This window comes from Ictalurus furcatus, chromosome 1, assembly GCF_023375685.1.
Source record: "Ictalurus furcatus strain D&B chromosome 1, Billie_1.0, whole genome shotgun sequence".
NCBI lineage: Eukaryota > Metazoa > Chordata > Actinopteri > Siluriformes > Ictaluridae > Ictalurus > Ictalurus furcatus.
The window spans coordinates 22,637,453-22,662,048 of NC_071255.1; the positions used below are offsets into that span (position 1 = coordinate 22,637,453).

At 40.1% G+C, this 24,596-nt stretch overlaps 1 protein-coding gene across 5 annotated transcripts in view; it reads left to right on the plus strand.

Moving 5' to 3' along the window:
* phactr4b (phosphatase and actin regulator 4b) overlaps positions 1–22,599 on the plus strand; it is a 30,387-nt gene extending 7,788 nt beyond the window's left edge. For 2 of the 5 annotated variants that reach the window (XM_053632670.1, XM_053632679.1), the window contains exons 2-16: positions 155–259; positions 900–944; positions 10,461–10,622; positions 11,850–11,930; positions 12,946–13,365; positions 14,744–15,133; positions 16,521–16,646; positions 17,599–18,115; positions 18,430–18,740; positions 18,894–19,074; positions 19,273–19,328; positions 20,492–20,553; positions 21,358–21,495; positions 21,588–21,664; positions 21,753–22,599. In XM_053632670.1, the coding sequence (XP_053488645.1) occupies positions 932–944; positions 10,461–10,622; positions 11,850–11,930; positions 12,946–13,365; positions 14,744–15,133; positions 16,521–16,646; positions 17,599–18,115; positions 18,430–18,740; positions 18,894–19,074; positions 19,273–19,328; positions 20,492–20,553; positions 21,358–21,495; positions 21,588–21,664; positions 21,753–21,768 (2,550 nt within the window). In that variant the 5' untranslated portion in view covers positions 155–259; positions 900–931 and the 3' untranslated portion in view covers positions 21,769–22,599. Of the gene's footprint in view, positions 1–154; positions 260–899; positions 945–3,444; positions 3,962–7,472; positions 7,930–10,460; positions 10,623–11,849; positions 11,931–12,945; positions 13,366–14,743; positions 15,134–16,520; positions 16,647–17,598; positions 18,116–18,429; positions 18,741–18,893; positions 19,075–19,272; positions 19,329–20,491; positions 20,554–21,357; positions 21,496–21,587; positions 21,665–21,752 lie in introns of those variants that run through there. The other 3 variants (XM_053632653.1, XM_053632661.1, XM_053632688.1) reach the window with 3 other exon arrangements.
* The last annotated feature ends 1,997 nt before the right edge of the window (positions 22,600–24,596 follow it).

A 24,596-nucleotide genomic window follows, 5' to 3' on the forward strand; every position in this document is an offset into this window, starting at 1 on the left:
AGTAAGTAATATAACCAAAATTATTCAGAAATGGTCAGGACCCAGTGAGATTAGAAGCTTGTTATCGATGACTCTCTTTACTCTGATACTGTGTCTATGTTTAAGTGCTTATCTGTTCCTGCTAATTTAAACCTCCCCTTTCTGACCTGTACAGATTCAGCAGAAGCGAGCCCATGTACCGTATCTGCTACTCTGAGACCTGTGAACTGGACACACTGAGAACGAACACCCCCTTACAAGGCCAATGACCTTCTACACAGTGCGTTTCCAGTGTTAGCTGTCAGTGTTCAGACTTTGTGGGCGACAACCGCTCTTTTAATATTAGTCACATAAAGTTTGCGCTTGAAGCCTGAAATATTGAATATTCTGTATAAATGCAGTATGACGAAATGATTGAAAGTAGCATTTGGGAGAGGTTTGCTAAACTCTTCTATTATAAAAGCACTCAGGTGCACAGCTATGGCTGAGTGCAAATGTTTGCATCCCCTATGATTTCTGTGTGAAAACATGTACCTCCATTTTACAGTTTATCGGCAAGAAAAAAAATCCAGCATATTAAAATGTAATTGTGGGTATATCCTGGACCAAGATGACAATTTAAAACAACATAAACAGAAATCAACAGATTCCAAAAGCAAGTTTTACTGTTGAAATGTTCGCATGTATTGTTTTGTAGGTATAATAGAAATGTCTTTTGCTGCATTTTACTAGAGTAGCTAGTAAAGGTTTGAAAGAAAGTGTGTACTGTCATAATGGCCTTATTAATGACTATTGTGATGCATATTATGTGTTGTATAAATGACAAATGTGATCTCATAGAGAATTTTATCACTGATTATATAATGTGTCAAAGAAGAAATGAAGCTGTTTTAATCATCTTTGTTCATTTGCATCCATAGGATCGACTCAGTGGTTTGTGTCAGATTCTGTGATGGACGATCATGGTGAGTGAGTGATTGTTTCACAGAGCACATACTTGTTTGTATTGTTTTTCTATGCTGCTGTTAAGGGTTATGGTGAGCTGCGTGAATGTTCACATGTTTCATCTCGATGTTTAAATAAATGTCATCAAGACAGCATTTACGTCATTGGATATATCGGGCTATTGGGTTATTCATGGAATCAGCATCATTCAGCATCAGTTAACATCATTGCATTATCAACATCTAGATCTATTTTCGGCTTGCATCTCACACACATATGCTACTCTCCAGCTGAAAAATGATTGGCACATAGCACCTTATAATACTAATATCATGATTTTGTCCTTGTTACTGGTATGGACGACTATTGGGCCAGTTTTGTTTTGAGTATCAGCATCACTGAAACACCTGGATAATTCTTTTCTCAAGTTCACCATGGTCATGTGTCCACTTCATCACACAGTTGAGTGTAGCACGTTTTCCAGGTCACAGCAGCAGGTTCTGGGCTCAGGCAGAACCAACCAGTGGGCTATGCATGTTTGGATCAGTGCCCCAGTGTAGACGCTGTAACTAGGACACAGAAATAGGACTGCAGCCCGCTTTATCATCACTAGAGCTCATTCGGTTTTGTTTTGTTTTGGGATGGTGCCTGTGTTGCCAGTGTATTCTGAACGTGTTAGAGCTCTTTTCAAGGAAGATTCAATTCACTTTTATTCATACCGCTACCCCTCTGTCCGGCTCCCTGAGGTTTCAGTGTGCAGTTTTATGTTGTTGTGGTTTAATGGTTTGGGAATTTCTTAGCTGCTCTGAGAGAAAATATTATTAGGGTTTGCCTCTGAATTTTATGGCTGTGAAATGTTTACCTAAGGCCTTTGTGTAAGTATGAAAGTTTAAATGTTTTATTTATCCCATGAAATTATATATTTTGAATATTGATTGATTGTGTATAGTCACAGGAACTACTTGGTGGTTTGCTTAGTTTAAAATGTTACCATAAAGAACATTTTGTAAACAATTAGTAAAATACTATGTCAAATACTAAATTAATAAAAAAACAAATACCTGTATCCTAATGGTTGGGGTTTGTTGTCAGTGATTTATTTATTTATTTATTTTTAATTCATTTACATTCTGGCAACTTCAATAAAACATCTGCTCAGAACTGTATTTTGGGCAGTGCAACGTCTCTAAACGTGAGGAAAAAACATGTTAACCACAAATATCCAAGCACTCAGGACAAAAGGGCCCCTCCATATTTACCAGTCATACTACTTGTAAGTTCAGAAAGCTTGGCCTCCTAGCAATATCATTCTGTTCTTTAAGCCTAGGTAGTGTTTTTTAGTAGCTCTGGAGGCAATTTTAAGTGGAGGAGCTGTATATGTCAAAAATGAGCGTTTTGAAACAACTAGCCACATCTGACTTCTGTCAGAGTCTCAGACATAACCTTCCATAATCTTTAAAGTTCCCCTGTGGTGAGAACCGCACATTTAGTCTATATGTGAATGTCTATATTCACAGCCTTTTGGAAGAGTTATCACTGTGGTCTTGAATGAAAGTGCCACAGTAAACATGCACCGGCATTTTTGCTTCCTCTCTAGTTTGGCTGGATTACTGATTCACCCCTTTTTTCCTTATTCATCTTCCCAGTTCTCTTGACTATGTTCCTCCTCATGTGTGTCATTGCTACAGTCTGATTATGTCAAATGGCCTCCCCCCATTTCCATTGTTAGCTCTGTCTAACCTCTACTGGGTGTCAGCTGAGCAAGTTGGGATGAATTTTAGAATGTGTGGCTTATTAAACAGGGAAGTATCGCACTACTTGACTGCTAAGTATGTGTTTTGGCCTCTCTGCCACTTCTTAGTTTGTCTCTGTCTCGGGAATGTGAGATACGGTGGGCGCACTTCCAATGCTGTAATGAGCCAGTCATTTAAGTGCATTTATCAAATCACTGAATTACTGAGGCATATAGACCGAATGAGACATATTACTTACGCTATGTTTAATATATCTTAACCTAGTTACTGAGGCAATTCTGCAAAAAGGTGACCTCTGTAAATTATGTGGTTAGAGAAATAATAAATGGAGGAAATGAAGCTTTGCATGGGAAGTATGTGAGTGTCATTCATAAATGTGGCACAAGTACACATTCATTTTCCTCTAATGCCCTGTGCTGGATAAGCTGCATGCCTGGAATTCCAATGGATGGCCACTAAAGGGTTTGCTCACTGTTCCCTCTAGGGGGCACAACTCTGTTTTCTTGTACTTCAATGAAAATATTTTGGGGATAAAGCAGGAGCTGGATGTGAAACTGATAAATCACAACTATAAATATTTTTCTTGTCAGGGGTTGGAATGTCCTGCACAAAAAATATTCACTTTCTTAGTAATTGTTTTGTTGAAGGAGGATTAAGGAAAAAGAAAGTGCCATATTCAAACTGAAGCACTTTGCATTTTTAAAATTATTGTCCTGTAGCAAAGTACACAGGTACAGTCATTTTTTAGCACTGCCTCTGTATGATTGAGTGACATTCCATTCTTCATATTGTTAACCGTATTGTTCTAATTAAGTATCTTTTTGTCTTGCACAAGAGCAACCTCTTAATCTCTTCCTTATACACACACACACTCTGACCCTGGCTCCCTGGAATGATGGGTATCCATCTGCAGTTGTGCTAACTTACAGGCTTAAGTCAGGGAGGCAGAGGGACGGTCAGTGTAAAGGAAAGGGGTGGGGAGTTGCAGAGGGAGGAGTGCAGAATTCCAGAAGGGAAGAAGGGAGAGAATGTTGGTGAAAGAGACACAGAACAGAAGGGAGCACTCTGTAACGATCAGTGGGTAGAAGAAAGAAGTGGCAGTAAGAAGGCCTTCTGAAGTGGAGATCCTAGGCAAGTCAAGAGTTGAGCAGGTGGGACTCTTGTTGCTCAGTACAGAGTGGCCTTTTCTAGGTCACAGCTGAAAGCGTAGGCCCTTAGGGCCAAGAGTATGGGACAGAGCTTCTCTCTGGAGATTGCATCTCAGGACACCAGCACACACACCGGTGAGTCACATGTATACACACCACAGACATTATCTGAGGTTTAGCTACATAAATGTAGATTTGACATCTACATACAGATACATCTGTAGATACATCTACAGGAGGCCGATGTATTTGCAACGAGTAAAACTGCTCCGAACAAGGCTTGGGTTAACTGACTCTAAATCTGTTTGTCCATATTGAAGTCATATGGATCAGGTGACTGTTGAAAATTTGTTATGGGAGAAAATTGTCTTCAGCAACAAGGATCACTTTCACATACATGAGGAGTAATTTAACAAAAATTATTTGTAGTTTCCTTCAAAATATTCCAAAATCCTTTTTTTTTTTTTCCAAAATCTTTGCTTATGTTTTATCTGCTTCTGTTTCTCACGTAAGCAGGGACTGTGCAGATTGTGGTTATTTTCAAAGTACCTTTTAGATTGTGTGTTTGGCAATTGACTGATCTTAATATATGGATCTCTTCACTGTTCAATAACATTATTATTGATGGTAGTAGTAGTAGTAGTAGTAGTAGTGTAGTAGTATGCTTGTTTGTTTATCCGTTCCTTTGCTTGATACCACCAATGTTTAAAGTTGATGGTCTCTCTTACATATTCTTAGAAAGTCAGTGAGTGATTCATGTGTACAGTGTAATCCCTTGCATAATCCACACTGACATTCTTAACTACTTTTTTTTTTTAAAAAAAAAAGGTTAAAGTTGCCATGCTTCTGTCAGACAGGCATGTTTTCTATCTCATTCCTGAATGGTATCAAGCTGTCACTTTTAGGTTACAGTAGTAGGCTGTTTCAGGTTTTCTGTGTGCTCAGAGAACATTTCTGCATACCATTTATAAACATCCCTTCAGTACTGCTGCAGCATTTTAGTTGTACCACTGATGGTTCTATATTTTTAGTTTTGTCCAAACTTGGGACATTTTCAGGTCAATAATTTAGGATCATTCTGGAGCAAAGTGTTATAGCATGTGTGGTTTAGAACACATTGCTGCCTAACATACTTGGAAGCTTTCAAAAAAATGTTCTGTGCGTCTTGCTAACATCGTGTTAGATGAGCTGACAGACTGTGATGCGGTCTTCTCCACCACCATATTTATGTAGAAATTGAATTCTCAATATCCTTTGGCCTGTTTTCTAAATGTATTGAGTTGGAGATGTCAATAATGGAAACATCTTAGGGTTTTCTGCATACAGGAATCATTCAGATGCCAAGTTCTGCTTGGCCAAAATGACCAGCCAAACGGCACGGCCAAGTTTCATCTCACAATACAGGCTCCTTTGTTTGGTCAGCGGACTCTCCTAAGGTTTGCCCTTGTTGATGCTGGATTTACTTACGGCTACTTCTGATGCAAAATGTCACCTTTCGTAGAGTTGTGCTGAACCTTTCCGTAAAGCCATACTACAGAAGTGACCACTGACTTAGCTCTGTGTTAATTGTTCTCACAATCACTTGGCTTATTTCTACAGTAAATGGCAACACTTCCTGACAATGCGATCATGTCAGTGTTTTGTATGGATGTGTTTTGTGAGTGCTGTTACAGTACTGGTTGGAGGAAGGGGTGTTGAGTGAGAGGACTGCAGGAGGAGTGTGTTGTTCCTCACAGGTTTTCCCAACAGACTAGCTTAACTTGCTTAACTACACAAACTGCTCCAGGCATCATACTTTCCTCTAAATCACTGACAGCTATGGTCTCTGTGTTCGCTTAGTATACACCCCTGATTCTCTCTGCCCTGGGGCTGTATGTGCATCCATGCAATACACATTTAGATTTGCATTTAGATATATGAAACATTCTACATGCACTGTACTAAACCTACTGATGCTTTTTGCTTTGTAGATGTCTGTCTTTTGACAACATCCAACATGGACAACTCCACAACATGGTCTAAATGCTAATATCATTATATTGTTACTCATTGCCTTGACAGCTTTTTTAAGCATTTTGAGGAAGGCCTAAAGACCTTTTGTTGTTACTATTATTATTATTATTATTATTATTTTAATTAAATTACTGGATGCCATGATTCTTCATACCTCCACAAAAATATTCAACCGTAATGTTTGGGATTAGGATGCTCACAGCCAACAATCAAAAATATTTTCATTTGTTTAAGCAGCTGTACTGTACATGGCAAATGCCAGCAGTGTGCTGGTTATAAATAAATGATGAGTGACGCAGCAATTACACAGTGGTCGTGCTGTTTTAGCATGGCAGTGCTGTTTTTTTTTTTTGATTGTGTTAAGCCCTTGCTGTGTTTAAAAACAGATTTTGTGTCATGCTATTTGTAGGACACAAAACCTCATATAGTGAAGAAAAGTAGGATTTCATTAAGCACCATTATATTCTGTCCTGAGTTGATGGGGAAATGTGACCTGCTTCATCCCTCTATAGAGGACAGTGAGATTCTGATGTGTTTGATAAAGTGAGTTACTGCAGCTTTTCAAGACGAACACTGATTTCATGCTGGGAAATGTTTTCTAGCCAGACTGGATGTTATTTTATACAGTTCTGTTTAAAGCTGGATTGCTGCTGAGCAGTGCCTGAAAATCTGTTGTTTTCACTAGAGCCGCAGCCTCCTTTTCTGAATGTTCTATCGATTATTGAATCATTATTTAAATCTTATCAAGTGACACAAAAAGCTTCAAAGGTTTTATGTTTATGCTTTAATATAAGTTTAATCAGTTTAATATAATCATATGAAAGAGTTTAACGTTTTTATTATTTATTTATTTTAATAATACACACTTACTCAAGCAAATTCAAGTGCTTTCTAAAGTCATAAACAAAATGTTTAATATTTCAAATGCACCATTTCAGATTCTATATGTTGTGGTTATAATCACAGATTGTGCTAATTTTTATTTATTTATTTTTTTAACCTGATTTCTATACGCACATTTATGTAACCTGTACTGTGTATATAGCTGCAAACTTGGTCATGGAGTTTTGGGAAAATGGCTGCTAATGTCCTCAGAGCCCATTAGCATGGATGTGCACAGATTACATTACTCATTGGTGGGTGCGTGTTGTTTTTGCTCATCTGTTTTACTGTTTTCCATTTCATGCTGGTTTGGCGAGTGGGTGGGGGTCATCTATATATGCCCCCACCCACCTGCCTCTTTCAGGATCAGGGTGGAGTGTCATTTCCTCCTTCTGTTTCCCAGGCTTCCCTCCCTTTCTGAGTCCACTCAGACTCTCCCAGCTATTATCACACAGCCCTATAGCGCAGGATGTGAAGTCGGCTCACACCTCGCCCCTCAAACGGACACTTTTATCAACAAGCTGTGCCATCTGAATCCTGGTCTGCCTGATCTGCTTTCGCCTGCACACTCCGATCTGAGCTGTGAGCAATTTTGAGTCCATTAAGGTCCATTATCCATAAGCAGGGAGCTTGGACAGCTCAGCTTCGTGTTCAATACTTCCAGACGATCTGCTTAATGACTCAGCCAACTGCCTGGTCAAACTGCATACTGCAGCATTCGGTTGTTCCTTTTTCAGAGATGAAAGGACCAGGAATCCATTCCGCCTCGTTCTCTGCGCTTTGTGATGGATGGCTGGTCAGTGGCTACTTTGACTCAGCACTGTAACTGTCTCATATTTGGATGGCTGCCTGTGTAGACTTGGAATATATTGTACTGGAGGATGAGTTCAGTGTGAGAGACTGCTTGTGTCATTATTGCTGCTTTAACAGCGTGATGTGGATATTGAGCATGAGTTCCTCTAGATTTCTCTCACACTTTCCCTTTCGTATGAGGATCTGGAGCTCCAGATTTAAAATAAACAACCTCTGCCAAGTCTGTTTGGTCTTTTAGAGGATTATAGTTGGTCTCAACTCAAGGACCATTTAAGCAGCTTCTCACACTTCTGCTGTTTTGCAAAGGCTCTTCTAGAAGAGAAACACGTTGAATTTTCTTTAACTCCTCATGGCCTGCTGCTTCCACACTCTTCAACATGGCAGCTGGAGCCCAGGTAGTTCTGCTTTCTAACTCTTCAGTGCTGATTCATACTGCTTGTGAAGCATTGTTCGTGTCATTTAGAAAGTGCTGTTTGATTCTGGAAAGCCAAATGGCATGGGGGCAATACTACTTTCCAGCTGTAGATTTCATTACAGGAAGATAGGGCAGCCAGTTTTATATTGGCCATTAGGAATGTATGTATGGCTCTGAGGGAAATGCTGGAAATAGCACTAATAGAAGATTAAAAGGACGGGTCTACTTGTGTTTCTTGGAGCATCCTTACATCTCCTGTCCTGACAGCTAGTCTCTACCCAGATATTTTTTATTATATATATCATTTTATTCATTTACCAGGAAATGTTTAATTTATTTAATTAATTTTTTTTTAGCAACCCCACACCACATTAAAATTGTACATGCTTGGTGAAGGAGGCAGAGTTATCTTTTATAATTTCGCCTTCCCAGTCACCCAGCCTTAACCCAGCTGACCTGTTCTGGGAGGAGTCCGATTGAAATGTTTCAAAGAGGTGACCAACTGGCTTTGCAAACTCCTGAGATCTCCTCCTAGAGACAAAACCTCATACAAACTAATAAAAATGCTGATTTATCAAGATTTTAAAAAGTTGAGTATCTCCAAGCTTATGACGGTGTGTTTGTCTGTGTCGTGTTGCTCACCACTACTTCCCGATCATGTTTCATGTGTTGCTGTGTTTAGAGAGACCTGGATGTTTGCATTTAATAAACATTTCGTCACTGGGGTGGATCATGTGCCTGCCATGTTGTGGGAACATCTGGGAAGAACAGAAGCACTGTCGCCAGGACATCCTGTGTTTTCTGGGTTGGATGTTAAAAGACTGCTAATGCTAATATTAAATAATAAATATTTTGTTGATATGACATGACATCCATATATGCTTGCTGGACATCCTATTCCAAATGCATGCAGTTCTCTTCTAAGAAGGCTTTCCATGAAGATTTGCTCACAAGAGCATTAGTAAGGTCAGGCACTGATGTCAGGCAAGGAGGCCTGGCCTGCGGATGTATTCCAGTTCGTTCCTAATGATGTTCAGAGGGGTTGAGGTCAGGGTTCTGTTCAGGCCACTTTAGTTCTTCCACACCAACCTTGGCTAAACATGTCTTCATGGAGCTCGCTTTGTGCACAGGGGCATTGTTTTGCTGATTAAAGTGCCTTAGTTCCAGTGAAGGGGAAATTGTAATGCTATAACATAGAAAGACATTCCATACAATCTTGTGCCTCCAACATTGTGGCAAAAGTTTGGGATAGGCCCACATATGGGGGTCATGGTCAGGTGTCCACATACTTTTGGATATATAATGTATCATGATTTGGACTGTGTTTATGGCAAAAAAAAAAAAAAAAAGTGTTTGCGTCATTAATGCAAAAGCTAAAGATGCAAATGTCAGATACCAAACATTGATTTACTGATAACATACTTTGGGTTGATCACATAATCATGAACTGAGTAGGTACATGCAGTGCAGCCAGTGTTAATCTGTTCTTTCTCTGTGTGAGTTAACTACAATAGAACATACTTTTATAAGTGTCAGAAGTATGGTGTATGTCTTTAATCCAGTCAGTTGTGAAGTTCATAAATACTCAATGCAGAATGGTTGAATGGTACGGCTAATAGATGTGTGGGAACCTGTTGACAGTCCTATCAGTGAGAGGAATGTGAGTTCTTGGAGTAGTGAAGTGGCAGCCACTGGTGAAATGACTGAGGCTCTGTGCAGGGGTCTGTTTGCCTCCAACTACAGCTGCCAGGAAACACTGCTGTGTTTAAACAACAACCATGTTTAAAACCCTGCCTTGGAGTTTAAAACAACAGCCCTTCTGACAAGCATCATCAACTTTGAAATTTACTGAAGTTGTGTGTGGGGGGTGTGTGTGTGTGGGCGGGAGGGGGGAGGTATGGGTGTGTGTGTGTGGGGGGGGGGGTTATGGGGTGGGAGGGGTTATGGGTGTGTGTGGGGGGTTTATGGGTGTGTTGGGGGTTTATGAGTGTGTGTGTGTTTGGGGGGGGGGGGGGGGTATGGGTGTGTGTTGGAGGGACATCCAATGGATACAATTTGATATAACAAGTATATGAATATCTGAATATTTTTGACCTTGTAGAGATATTTGGCTAGTCCCCATGAGTAAAACTTTTTATTTATTTGTTTGTTTATTTTTTCAAAAACAGCTTTTACTTTTATAACCCTAAAATAGCCAAAAAGTTTCCCTTTGGTTACTGAGGTTAGATAGGATAGGGTTAGATTTAGTTGTAGGCATAGCATTAATAATTATGTTAATGAAAGGTCCTCACAAGGAAAGTAAGACTGTGTGTGTGTGTGTGTTTGCACTCAGTGCTCATTGACCATTTTCTGTTCCTGTACATTTGTATGTGTGCTGCTGTGATTTATATTATCCTCACACTTAATCTGACCATGTTTCAACCAGTTATCGAAATTCTGACATATTTTGCTTAATTGGTCATTAGAGTCTTCATTGTGCCATCTTCACCTGTTTGGTCACCTTCCTTCCAGATAATGAAAGCAGCCACCAGCACAATAGCACAGGGAGTGAAGGGGGTGATAGCACCCCTCCCCCCAAACGCAAGGGCAAGTTCTCTACGCTGGGCAAGATCTTCAAACCGTGGAGATGGAGGAAGAAGAAAAGCAGTGAGAAGTTTCAGGAAACTTCAGAAGGTGCTTAGTTGGTGCTTATCGCCTTTATAAGCTTTTGGACCACATGTAATTTGTTTTCTGTAAGTTAACTTGAAGATACGAAAGAAACCTTTTGCTGAGATGATACCATCATCACTGTTATTAATGTTTTTAGATGGTTATTAACATCTGGCAAGATAATTGTCTGAATCTTGTTTTTCATATTGCATGGGGCTTATTTTTGTGACCATAAAACAAACACCATAATCCACTGAATTCAGTTAGTACTTGGGTGAAAGTAGGCCATTTATAAATAAGCACAATGAGTGAGAACAGGAAAATCCTGCCTATATCCAACCAAATTGGACAAAAGTTACGCTTTTGTCTGTACAAATATAGAGCCAGCAGTCACTGCTGCTTGACTTTACTTGCTACGTTTTCATGGACAGCAGTAATCTAATTATTGACCTTATTCTGAATAAGACAATATTGTGATTAAGGTGTTTACATGAGTTGCTTTTAGAATATTCCTTTCACGTTCCCGTTTTACATGTTATAGGACATAGTTCGATTAACGGCACACGTCATTACGTCCCCACGCCGTCTGATGTCCCTCCAGAATTTCACGTATCACCATACAGTTCGTCTTCGTTATGGTACCGTATACAGTTTCGGGTGTTTCTTTTTTAATTTTATGAAAGCTTCAAGTGCAGTTAATTATTTGTCATGCTATACGTGCAAATAGACGACTGTTTGAACCCGTGGGCTGCGTCCCAAACCACATACTTGCCCACTATATAGTAGCCGAAATACGTGTATCTCGCCTACTATATAGCAGGTAAGTACGTGGTTTTCGACGCAGCCGTGCTCTCTTGTTTGCTGTCAAACGGTTGAGCGCTGCCGCGTGTACGTGTCCTGTCACAAAATGCCGTGAAAACTCCCACACGATGTTAATAGTGTGATTAAGATTTGTACATGTCTGTAATACACGTCGATAATGCAACTAAAACAGGAATACTCCACATGTGTTCATTCGATTTGTGTTTACTTCTGAGTATGGCTTTAGTCGGATTAAGGTCGTCAATAATCGCTGTTTACATGCTAGTTTCTTAACCAGAGTATCGTTGTAATCGGGTTAATATCGGATTATTGTTGTCCATGTAAACATGCTGAATGAGTTTAACGTATCACTGAGTTAATCACATCACTGTGTGTTGTAGGTTATTGTTTAATTAGATGGACTTGTGTGTGCTACATTTTTCCCAACAGTTTTGGAAAGAAAGATGTCCATGAGAAGACCACGGGAGGAGCTGATAGAGCAGGGAGTTCTGAAGGAGCTTCCTGAGAATGGTAGCCTCTCTCTCTCTCTCTCTCTCTCTGTGTGTGTGTGTGTGTGTGTGTGTGTGTGTGTGTCTGTGTGTGTGTTAAAGGATTGATATTGAGTATATTGATGAGTCAACATAATTAGTGGTGTCTCTGTATGTCAGTGCGTAAACTATACATACACATCATGATATCTCTCCTTTACTGTCTGACCGTCTCATTCAGAGAGGGACACAGAAACAATTCAGGAAGGTGGTGACAGTCACTGGTCTGTTGTTATGTCACTGGTCTCTAGGGCACAGTAGAAATTCAGCAGTTCCTGAGACAGATGAAGCAAAAAGGTTTAATTTGACAGGTGTTTGAAGGTCTAACTTCATATTCCGAGGAGAGAAATGACATATTGTTTGTCTTCAGTTGAGTAAAAGTGGAGCAAATTATGCCCTGCAGCAAAAAGCTTTGAAAGTCATGCACTCACTGCTGTGGAGACCCATTTATCTAGAGGTTGTTCAAATCAGACACAAAACAACAGACAACCTGTTCTTGTTAATTCTCTCTTGCTTATTTGTATCTTCAAAAGCATCCTCTGGTTTTTTCCAATATGATTTATAAACATGTGTATGTACATGTTTGTGTGCGTGTGTGTATGTATGTGTGTATATATATATATATATATATATATATATATATATATATATATATATATATATATATATATATAATATGCGTATACATACACAAAAAACCTCAATTTCAAAAAAGTTGGGACGATGTGTAAAATGTGAATAAAAACACAATGCAATAGTTTCAAATCTCATAAGCCCATGTGTTATTCACAATAGAACATAGAAATCATATTAAATGTTTAAACTAGAAAATGTACCATTTTAAGAAAAAAAAAATGTCATTTTGAATTTGATGGCCACAGCACATCTCAGAAAATTTGGGACAGGGCAACAAAAGGCTGGAAATTTTTATTAATTTATTTATTTATTTATTAACTTTTAGCTAAATTTCCATGTATTCTCATCATTTATTGTTGCAGAGGCAGATGAGGTGCATAGATCCAAGCCCCCGTATGTGAAGAATGGCCACACACTGCCTGTAGGAGGCACCAGTGGAAGTGGAAGTCGGGGTATCGAGCCTGTTCGGCCTACATCTGATTTGCAATTCAGGGTCAATCCGGAGCGCAGGGGTCGTGACCTCTCTGATGCAGAGCGACGGGCAGTGACTAGCCAGGAGGAGGGTTGGAGAGGTGGACGGGCAGCAGTAGATGAGTGGAAACCAAACATGGGCTGGCTGGGAGAGGAAATGAAGCATGGAGGCAGAATCCACCCAGACACAGAGAGAAAGCCCGGTCTGATCAAAGCCCCATCAGAGGATGGAAGACGAACTCGCCCTGAGGCCGATTGGAAGCCCAGTCTCCCCCGTCACTCATCCGCTGAGGAGGGCAGAGGAAGGAGAGGTGAGACGTGTCAACTTTCTTTCTTCCTCTAACTCTTTGACTTCTTCTCTGCAATTGCTCGCCAGTGTTTCCTCCTCTTCTTACTTCTCCTTGCCATGCTGAAGTGGAGAGTGGCTCTGCTCCCTCAGGTCCTGCTCTAGCTAAGATTCTTATTTAGGAACAAGCAGAGGAATAGCTCAGCTTTGTTCTCTCTCTCCCTTATAAATATGCTGCTGTCAGTCCAATTCTTTTGAATGAACACCAACAGATTGTGAGGGTAAATTTGCATTTTACCAGCACTAATCGTCTGTAATTTTGCAATGAAAACCTTCTGCATAACTGATACTCAAACCATTTTTGGCTTTAAAATAATAAGTATTACAAAAAAGCTGCCATTTTTCATGATGGTTTGTTTTTCCTCCTTTCAGATTCATGGTACTAATATTAATTAATGAATTTGAATGACACTGATATGCTTCAGCAATTACTGGGTAGCTATTAGCAAGAAAATGGTAGATTGCTGTTCGTGCGTGATGTACAGATAACATGCTTTTTTTTAAAAAAATTTTTAAACATAGCAAGTAGGTGACTGGTAGCGAGGATGTATTTAAAAAAAACAACAACAAAAAAAACTGGATTTTCCAGGTGCTGCAATTTAAGAATATTTTAATTACCCAAAATTTATTTCTACATATGCTGATCCAATATCTGCAGTGGGTGTTTTTAAAAATATTATTATGAAAAATGAGTTCAAATTCCTATTTATATATGCACGAAGAATAGCAAACAATTAAAATGAAAACGTTTCACTGTTTTCATTTTAATTCATTTTCATTTCAAAATGAATAAAAGCAATGTACACAGACCCAAAAAGCGGAGCAGTGCTTTCATTTGACTACATATGCTTTTCTGCTGCCTGTGTCTTGTTGTGATAAATTGGCTGTAAATAACCCGGCATTTAAAACGCCAGCTTTGAAGAATAAAGGGAGAATAACGTGGAAAGGGGTGATATAGAGAGACAGAGAGGTAATTATGGCAGCCTGTTTATCTCCCATAGCAGTTGATGAGCTGATTAAGAAACATACAAACAAGTAGCATGGGAATAATGATACAACTCGTAACACAGCTCTAATAGCCTGATAAGATAGATAAGAGAAACTCTTCGGTGTTTCTGTGTGTTTAATGCTGAAGACTATTACTTTGATTTATTTTAGGAAAATATTTAACATTAATTACTTATACAACAGTAATGAACAAGTCTACTAGGATAGTGGTTAGTGCATAGTGGTTCTTTCTCTGTGAGGGTCATCAGGTCATTTTAAGTATCTAATAGTAATGAGTCTTAACCACTTATCTGAAGTACAGCTATTAGAAATGTTTTTCGTTGTATTCCTCTCAGAATCAGACAGCAGTCACTATGTTCCCGACCCCGATGCTCTGAGGGACACCCTGCGAGAACCGCTGCCCCCTAAGCAGTCTGTCATCTCCCCCAAATGGCTGATGAGCTCCACCACAGAGTCTGGCACTGAGGCCTTGCCCCACACACCCATCCACAACCCTGCAACCTCATTCTCCTCCTCCCCTGTCTCCTCCAACTCTCCGTCCTCCTCCGTCTCCAGCGTAGCCACAAAGACCGTGCGGACTGCCTCATCTGCTGTGGCCAGCGTGCCCCTCGCATCCTCCTCCAACCAGTCCTCCACCCAAGGACCAGTGCCAACACAGCCTACTAGGCAGCCCCCACTCCCTCCACCCAAACCAGTCAACCGCACCACCAATGCTGCCATGCTGGGTGAGTGCTTACTCCTTCTTCCTGCTTTTCTCACACCAGCACAAAAAGCAGATGTTACACACTTTCATTCTTGTTGTTTAGGAGTGTCAGAATAAGAAACACATTTATCTTTGTCTCGGCATGTTCAAGGTTTATTTTTATGTGTAGGAAAGCATTTTAAGTGAGTCTCAAGAACATTTCTTCCTTGGCATCCTTCTCCTCGTGTGCAGCATTATGTCTAATGACTCCAGGCTTGGCAGGCAGCTGTATGCTGCAGTGTTGCAGTAGTTGTTGTTTTTGTTTGTTACTATGTTGGATAAGTGTTTTCCTCTGTTATGGGGTATGCTGATCATTTTAGTCTGAGTCTATTATGTTAAATAATTACTGAACCTCAAAGTTCCATGTATAATCTGTACATCATTTGTATGTAGTGTGCAACTTGTATAATGGAACTGTTGAGAGTTCATCACATGTGTGTGCCTTTTGATAATTTTGTGCACTTGTATCAGCATTGAAACATGCATCATGTAGCCCCTAGAAAGATGCAAGATTTAAGAGGATCTGAGAATTTAAGCTTCTTAGATCACTAATGCTCTTTGGTGCTAGAACTTGGCGAATCGGTTGCTTAGATTCATGCTGAATTTGTTTTTGGGTTTTGCTATTGTATGGATTATAGTTTATACACTAATTTTGTACTCTTTATCCTGAAGCATCCTTATTTGTTTATTCCCAATCATTATTCACACTTATTACAAGAGACGCCACTGCAAATGCAGCTTTGTGAAACAGCCAGACAAATTTTGTGTGTGGGGGTTTTATATTTTCAGTGCCAAGTGGGTTTGTCATTCCTCTTCTATAACTCCTATACAATGAAATAAAATGTTGATTGTTCAGGTCCATGGTGCAACACGTAACAATACAATAACATGGTACACAGAAAAGCTAAAATTCCTGTTGTACCTGTACGTTTAAACAAAGGGAAACATTTTATTAGATCTTTTATGCATTAAAACCACAGCAATATATTAATGTTGATTTTACTATTGATGCATGCTTTGTTTGTGATCTCTGAGAGCAATTAATATGTGGATGGGCCGTGTCTGCACGCTGCCTCCTGCAGGTCAGTGTGTGCTCATGAGAGATGAGCTGGCCTGTACTGGATTTGTTTGAGGGTTGGATGCCCTGTGGTTGCTTGGCCTTTTCATTGCTGTAACTTCATTACAGCAATATGACCCACTTTGCTAAATTAAGTGCCTTCTTCAGCTAATCGTGCTTCAGCACATTTTAGGCTACCGCTTACACTTCTCATTAACCTTTACTTTGCCAAACTGTACAGTTTCGATGGATGGTTTGGTCATATTTATGTGTGGTGTTTGATTCCTTTGGGATGGTTTCTTATCCCTGTCAGCTTCCACCCTTCAAGGGGGTGACCCCTTTCCCCTCTACTGGTCCTGCTGGAAGCGTGAGGCTGACTATGATGTCTACCTGTCCCTGCCTGTGTACTTATGCCGTCGGGCAGGAGGTGGGCGCACAGGTAACAGCAAGGCCATGCCTGGAACCACAGCAATGCTGCCTTTTTTATCATGTCGTATCCATCTGCTCTATGTGCGCTAGCATTGTCTTCGTCACCCTCGCCACCATATGCTCTTTGCTCTGGCTGGGATGCTGGACTAACATGGAGTGGCTAGAGTGCCACATATTCTCTGTCTCTCTCTCTCACACTCACTCTTTCTCTGCTTCCTGTTAAAATGCATGTTTTATAGAACTAGATTTGCAGTAAAAGGGCATTCTGTGCCATTAAAGATTTTAAAAGGCATTGTGAAGTCCTGTTGCCGTAAACTGAGCTGTCAGAACTGTGGCCATCTTTTTGGGTCGTCTGTTCGATTGGCAGAAATAAGATTACAGTATAGTACATAAACCGAATTGAATGCACCGCATGCTGAAAAACAGCAGATTATTTCGAATAAGCTGAGAATTCGGCAGAAGCTGAAAACCTGTTCAAATACTGTCCCTTGGGTTATCAGTGAAAAGGTTTCAAATGTGTGCATGCAGTTACTCCATTAAGCCTAGTTTTCTCTGGCTGTGGCTTTCTGTGTGTTTGTCAGCTGTTCTGAGGTCATCTGTACATGGGGCAGCTTCGCCTTGCGCTATACCTGTGGAAGTTCAACATGCAGTTTGTCCTGCTACATGGACATGTACAGTATGTGACAAACACTGGATGTACAGTAGTTCATCTTACTGTTTCTGAGCATGTGAAATCAGGATACAATGTAGTTTTAATGCTTTACATGTGTATCTTCCTGAAATTTCATTTGTGGTTGATGTTACGATCGAAATTACAAGGCCTTGTAACAACTGGTGTTGTCAGATTTTTAATGCTGCACTAACCTTGATTTTGTATAAATGTCATTCTGATATAAATGAGTGGTAAAATTAGCTGTAAATACCGTCACTGATCATGACCTATAATCCTCTGTCTTCTCCAGCTGAACTCACGCAGGTTGTAGGAAGTGTCAACCAAGCTCCATCCAAGCCATCGCCACCTATGCCTCCCAAGAGAACCACGCCAGTCACGAAGCGCCACACTGAGAACTCCATCCTTCCCATCTCCTCTCTGCCTACTATACTCTCTCTTGAGGACAGGGCAAACATCCCAGGAGGGTTCCCACTGCCCCCGCCTCCACAGTCCCCACCTCTCCCCACACACATCCCACCCTCCCCTCCTCGAGGACACCCCCACCAGCTCCTCCACCAGCACTCCTACCCTCATCCTCTCCCCGACCCACTGCCTGTCCATTTTGACCCCCCTAGCCCACAGGAAGAGCTGCCTACACGTCAAGCCCCAGTGCCCCTGCACATCATGATCCAACGGGCACTGATCAGCCCCGGAGCTGCCCTCCCTCACCTGGATGCCTCCCACCGTGCCCACTCACTGCTGTTTGAAAACCCTCCAGAATACCAAGGATCTCGCCCACTGCCAGTCACCATCCAGCCTTTAAAAATGTGTGTACCCAACACCAGCAATGTATAGCCATACCTCTGAATTACAAAAAGCTGACACTGCTGACTCCTTCCAAAAATATCTTTGAAGTCAAACTACTGTACAAGCTGTGATTTACACAAACAAACAGAATTTAGTAGTTCAACAGCACTGGTATAATTTGAATAATGCCTAGTGAAAGTAGAAATGGAAGTTTTGATGGGAGTTTTCCAAACCTGTAGCTACATATGAGGATAGAACTGATTTTTGATTACAATTTTAAAAAATAATTTATTCACATATATTTATTCATATATCCGTTCCCCCCACCTCTCAGGGCTGAAGATGACTACTCTGATGAAGAGGAAGAGGAGGAAGATGAAGAAGACGAAGAAGAGGAGGAGGAGGAGGAGGATGAAGACGAGCCACCTCCTGAACACCTCCCTCCCCCTCAAATTCAGCCAGAGCTGGAACCTCGCAGCCGCAGGTGCCTAGTGGGTGATGTAAATATCCGAATCATGCCAGAGGGATCAGACAGCAGTGAGGAAGAGGAAAGAGAGGAAGATCAGCAGGCTGATGAGAGCGATTCAGATGGCTCTGTGCTTTACAAAGAGGAGGAATCCGATGAAGAGGAAGACAGTCCACCGAGTATGTGAACAGAGCCGTGTCCGTTTACACTGCAGATAGATTGCGTGTCTTTATTTTTATGTATACAGTATACATACATCCATGGAGTAGGAAAACTTTAACATTCAGAAATGGTGGTGGCCTGCTTTTAACAGTGTGTATATGTATGTGCAGGTAGTCTGGCCAGCAGGGTGAAGAGGAAGGACACTTTGGCTCTGAAGCTGAGCAGTCGGCCCTGTGCCCCAGACAGACAGATTCCTGAGAGGCAGACCAGAATGGAGTACACAGGTCTGTCGTGGCAGAGCAAAGAGCAGTGGGAGGCCATCCGCACACAGATTGGCACAGCACTTACACGGTACTGGTCCTCATGCTCTCTCTTTAACACACACACATGTGCGCATTAATATCTATCTGTGAGTGGTGAGTATCTAAATGCAGGGTTTCTCCAAGATACTAGTGGGAATCAGACTTAATTAATTTATACACATAAACTGAGAAAGAGAAAAAATGTCTCCTTAAATAACTTTAAGGTAATGTGTCTGTTTGTCTAAAGACGACTGAGCCAGAGGCCCACTGCTGAGGAGCTGGAACAGAGAAACATTCTACAGCGTAAGCAATTTCCTTATTTCCTGCTACTGCCAGAGTAAAGCTCTGTGCTCTATATAGCCTCCCTTTTTTAATGCACCCCTATTATGCTATATAAAAGTGCCTGATTTTGTTTTAGAGGTCTCATCCAGTAGGTTTACATGCATCCAAGTTAAAAAAAACACTTTAATTTTATCGCCTCTTTTTCTTAGTGTTATAAACTCCTCCTTTCAGAGAGCCTACTCTGCTCTGATTGGTCAGATGTCCCAGTCTGTTGTGATTGGTCTACCACTTACAGTGCGTGTCGAAAAGGGAATGCCTGTTACCATATCCAAATTTCAGCTCAGTAATAATTTCATCGGTTTTACCTTATCAATTTGAGCCTGAGTCCCGATAATGATGTATTGGAAGATAAACCTGAACCACCATCGCAAGCATGACGAGAACAGGACGTTTCTCAGTGGTAAGTTTGTGTGTAGTTTGACAGTAACGTGAGTTAGCAAATTAGCAGAGGCTAGCAGCTAACAGCTGTGCACTGGCTATACACGTATACACTCGGTAGAAAATATGTACATAAATAATTAATCATACCTACAGGTTGTGATCCAGTGGCGTAAGATAATCCAAATAAAGTGGGTACTGGCGACAACAGTAATCTAACTCTTTCAGGGCAATTACAACTGTAGTGTTTGAGGGCGGGTCAAAGCTGTTCGCGAGCAGCCGATGAAGACCAGATCCGGGGCTTTTTGTTACAAACCTACATGTATTAGTACAGGAAGTAAGCCTGGAATTACTAATGACTCGTTTCAGATGTTTTACATTCACAAACAGCTCTATAACACACTACATGAAAGGTAATATCTGAAAAAGCATAATAGGGTTACTTTAAACACATGTAGCACACACACACATAGACAAACGTATATGCAGCGGATTCTTCACTCCTATAATCCTACAATGCAATCCTGCTCTGCTCCCCATTTATACTATTTGCAGTGAAAATTAGTCATACTGCAGCGCAAGTAGGATTAAATCAACAGCAGCATTTTGACTAACAAGTGTTCTTAAATATATAAATAATGATGGTTTGAAAAATGGTCTTGGTTGTCAATACACCATTCTTGTGGAGAGTTTGCTCAGAATTATTTAATATTAATCTTTTTCTGTCTGCATATTTCCTTCTCCAGCCAAAAATGAAGCTGATCGGCAGGCAGAAGTTCGGGAGATCAAACGCAGGCTCACCAGAAAGGTACAGTTCAGCATTTATTGTTTATATACAACATATATTGTTTATTCCTACTTATACCACAGCCCTGTTTAATAATTAATTCTGATTGGCTGACAGATGTTCTGCGGTTCTGCAATAATTTTTCAGTAAATGCACAGCTAAAGTAGTTCCAGTCAGGTTTTGCCCACATTACAATTCCATATCACTTTGCCAAGTTAAAAAATCTAACCTACTGTTCACCACAGCAGACATTTAACAGCAAACAAAATTGAGATTTTCCAGAAATAACTGAGGAATAATTGACGATGGGCCGTTGAATTATTATAAAAATAATGCTCACCTGAGGTGGTAATGTGGCCATGAGTTGAAGCGGAGGCTTGAGCCATTGATGTATAGTTATTTGGGGGGGGGTGCGCGAGAGAGAGAGAGAGCGAGCGTGCGCGAGAGAGAGAGCGCGCAAAAGAGCAGAAAAGCAGGTGAACAGGTGTCAATATTCGTTTATTTATTAATTGTATTTTCTGCAGTAATAAAAAATGAAAAACCCTGTGAACAAGTAGGCTTATCTTTATTTATTTGTTTGTTTGTTTGTTTGTTTATTGTGGTGGTCCCTGTAATGTATTGGCCTCTGTTCACAAATAAGCCCTAAAAATATTTATCCTGTAATTGTACTAGGTCTCATCCCAGTAAATTCTTGCATCAGTCATACCCCAGTTTTCCATCCTAATCTTTATTTCTACACACTCCGCTTCTGTTTAATTGTTGTTGAATATCAAGTATAGTGGTAACCCTTATGTTTACAGAAAGTGACTCTTGTCCCTTCTTTAGTTAAGTCAGAGGCCAACAGTTGCTGAGTTACAGGCCAGAAAGATCCTGCGCTTCCACGAGTACGTGGAGGTCACACACGCTCAAGACTACGACCGTCGTGCTGACAAACCATGGACCAAACTCACACCTGCCGACAAGGTAAAGCCACAAGTTATTTGCTGCTTTAGCTGTTTACTTTACCACCACTGTGTGTCTCTGTTTCCCTGGTTAACCTTACTGCTCTCGTCTAGGCTGCAATCCGAAAGGAACTCAACGAGTTCAAAAGCTCTGAGATGGAAGTACATGAAGAAAGTAGAATTTATACAAGGTAAACAATACACAAGATGGTATCATTTTTGTTACCTAGTTACACTACGGTTTTCAAATATTTCTTCTGATTATTTTTTTTCTTCTAGATTTCATCGTCCATAACATCTTCCATTAACCGGAAAGTGAAAAGTGAAGCACTTGAGCACTGGTGGCAGGGTGTGTAAGTGTGTAAGTGTGTAAAGGAGCTTCAGGGTGTTTGTGCTTCCTGACAAATTGCCCTTCAGTGAATGTACTGTATAGATACCTGGAACAAATGGAGAACTTTTTTCCTCAGTCATCTGCCCTTGTGTAAATATGACAGATGGGAGGGCTGAGAACTGAACAGTTCAGTATTTCTCCCTGATGTTGGAGGGAGACAAACATGTGCCAACCAGAGCACTAGTGGAGCCTCAAAAATGGATGTACAGTGTGCGGGCCATCAGGAGAACATCTCTCAGGAACCGAGATCCCCCTATAGCAGCATGGGTCTGGGAAAGGAAGGTCAAGAGTGACCATTATACTTACATATTCAGTTTGTTTCCTTTTTCGGGAAATGTATAAAGCCTAACTAATAATAGTATTAAGAAATGATAATAATAAATAATTGTTAGATTCTGATGGTGGACTGAGCAGAGTGTACAGATGGACTTTGCATGGACAAACAGGAATATTTGTGTATGTGTGTATAGTGTTGTAATTTTCTCTTAGGCTGAATCTTTTAAATGTACTCATTAGAAACTGTAAAGCACAAGGTTTTATGATGTGTTGTTACATTTGTGTGAAATGGCCAGGTTTATTTATGCCTCTCTCTTACTTTTGCCCTCCCTTTGCAGCTTATTATTGGAAAAGGAGAAGGGGGGAAATGATGGCCTTTTACTCTACTTTGGATTTATTTTAGTCTTTGAGCATTTCACATCATGATTTTAATCTCTCTCTCTCTCTCTCTCTCTCTCTCTCTCTCTCTCTCTCTATATATATATATATATATATATATATATATATATATATATATATATATATATATATATATATATATATATAAAACTGCAATATTTGATGTTTTAATCCCTTTTTACTACATGGGGATGAGTCATTTCAATTAAAGTACAATATCACAATCATATTTCTGAAAGTTAGGACTGCATACTTGTCTGAATAAGAATAAATTGATAAATATTTAGTCTATTGAATTAAAATCGAAGCCCAAGTATTTATACAGCACTACAAATAAACTTGTTGGTTTTTTAATAGTGTAATGATTCCCAGGGGAATTATGAATTATTTCAGCTTGAATATTTGCTTTCTTCTTTTCTTCTTCCTTTTAAATGTCTATGGCCAGTAGAATGATATAATATGCTCTGCTGTACAGAAGTATTATTTAGATTAAACTAACTGTTGTGTATGTCTTGTCTTCCTTTATTTGGAATTGTATTTTAAATATTATAAAAGTAATATAGGTTGCTATTTTTTTAAGCACAAAATATTAGTGTTTTATCCAATGCTTCAAAGCTCCTTTTCTTTTGGTTTTTAATTTGATTTGTGTGAACATTTAGGAACTGACAGTATTTTTCTGTTTAGGTGTCGCTATAAATCTAAATTAAATGCTTACAAATAGTTTCTGGTCTAACTTCAGTTTTTCTCAGCAAAAGTATCATAGAATAGGTGTACATACAACTCAGCAGTGGTGTAGTGGGTATGTCTTTCTACAGGTTCTCTGGTCTCCTTCCACCTCCCTAAAGCATGTCATTAGGTGGATTGGTGTGAATGAATGTATACATGTATGTGAGATTTCATGGTGCCCTGGTGTCTCATCCAGGGTTTATTCCAGAATCACTCCCTGACAGTGACCTGGATAAAGCAGTTACTAAACGTACATGAATGACAATTACATTGTTTACGAAGGGTCATTTTCAGTTAGTGAAAATTCCTTATCTGTGAGTGGAATGAACTGTCAAGTGTGTAAGGAAAAATTAGTTCTTTGAACTTTGGAGAAAATGTGAATGTCTTTTATTACAATAACAGCAGTAACTAGTAGGCATATGTGAAAAGCACCAGAATGTACCGAATATACAATATATACCTCTGAACAGGATTTATCACCCATATGCAAACATTTGATATCCTTTTGACCGAGATGGTCCCTTTTAATCTATTCCCATTCCCTATGATTTAATCAACTTCCTGATTTGATTAACATCCTGGTGCAGGTGTGAAAGTGAGGCCAGACCATTCTTTGTGACTATGATGACTGGGATATTTGCGGTAACAGTTTATCAGCCTAACGGTGTGAGAGAGTGACCTGAGGTGTTTGGGTTGAGATCACACCTGATCAAAACTCACGTGTCCACCAGAGTCTGCCATTTCTTACAAATGGAATGATGTATCAGCAGAAATCCCACCTCCCATGAGATGGGATTTTTGTGCTGCTATTGGATGTGCTTGGATGCTCTCCAGGGTCTCTTCAGGGTCACAGGTTTGATAAGCTTGGGTTAAGGACTCTGCGTTGTCAGTGTTCTTACATCTGCATGGCTTTTCTCTGGGTTCTTGGGTTTTCTCCCATCATCCAAAGCTAGAATGATGACAAATTGCCCCAGATGTGAATGAGTGTGTGAATATATTTGCATAGCAACCTTACTGAATAGGATCAGCTTTTTTCAGTTTGCCCAGATAGGTTTGTGTAATGCAGATGTGTGCTTCTGTGAACTGCTGTGCTGTATCGTAAAACAGCACATGAACACAACACTTTAAATACTATAATTCATACAATGCTGTTCAGCTTTATGTGAGGAATAGTGCCATTCATGAATGACTTAATAAATATTATGCACATTATGAACTACTCCTTAACTTACTTGTCTTTTCTTGCCAGTAAAAAAAACAAAAAACTGTTATGTCTGTTCCCTTTCTCTTATTCAAGACATCAACAGTGTTAAATGAAACCAGTGTGAACA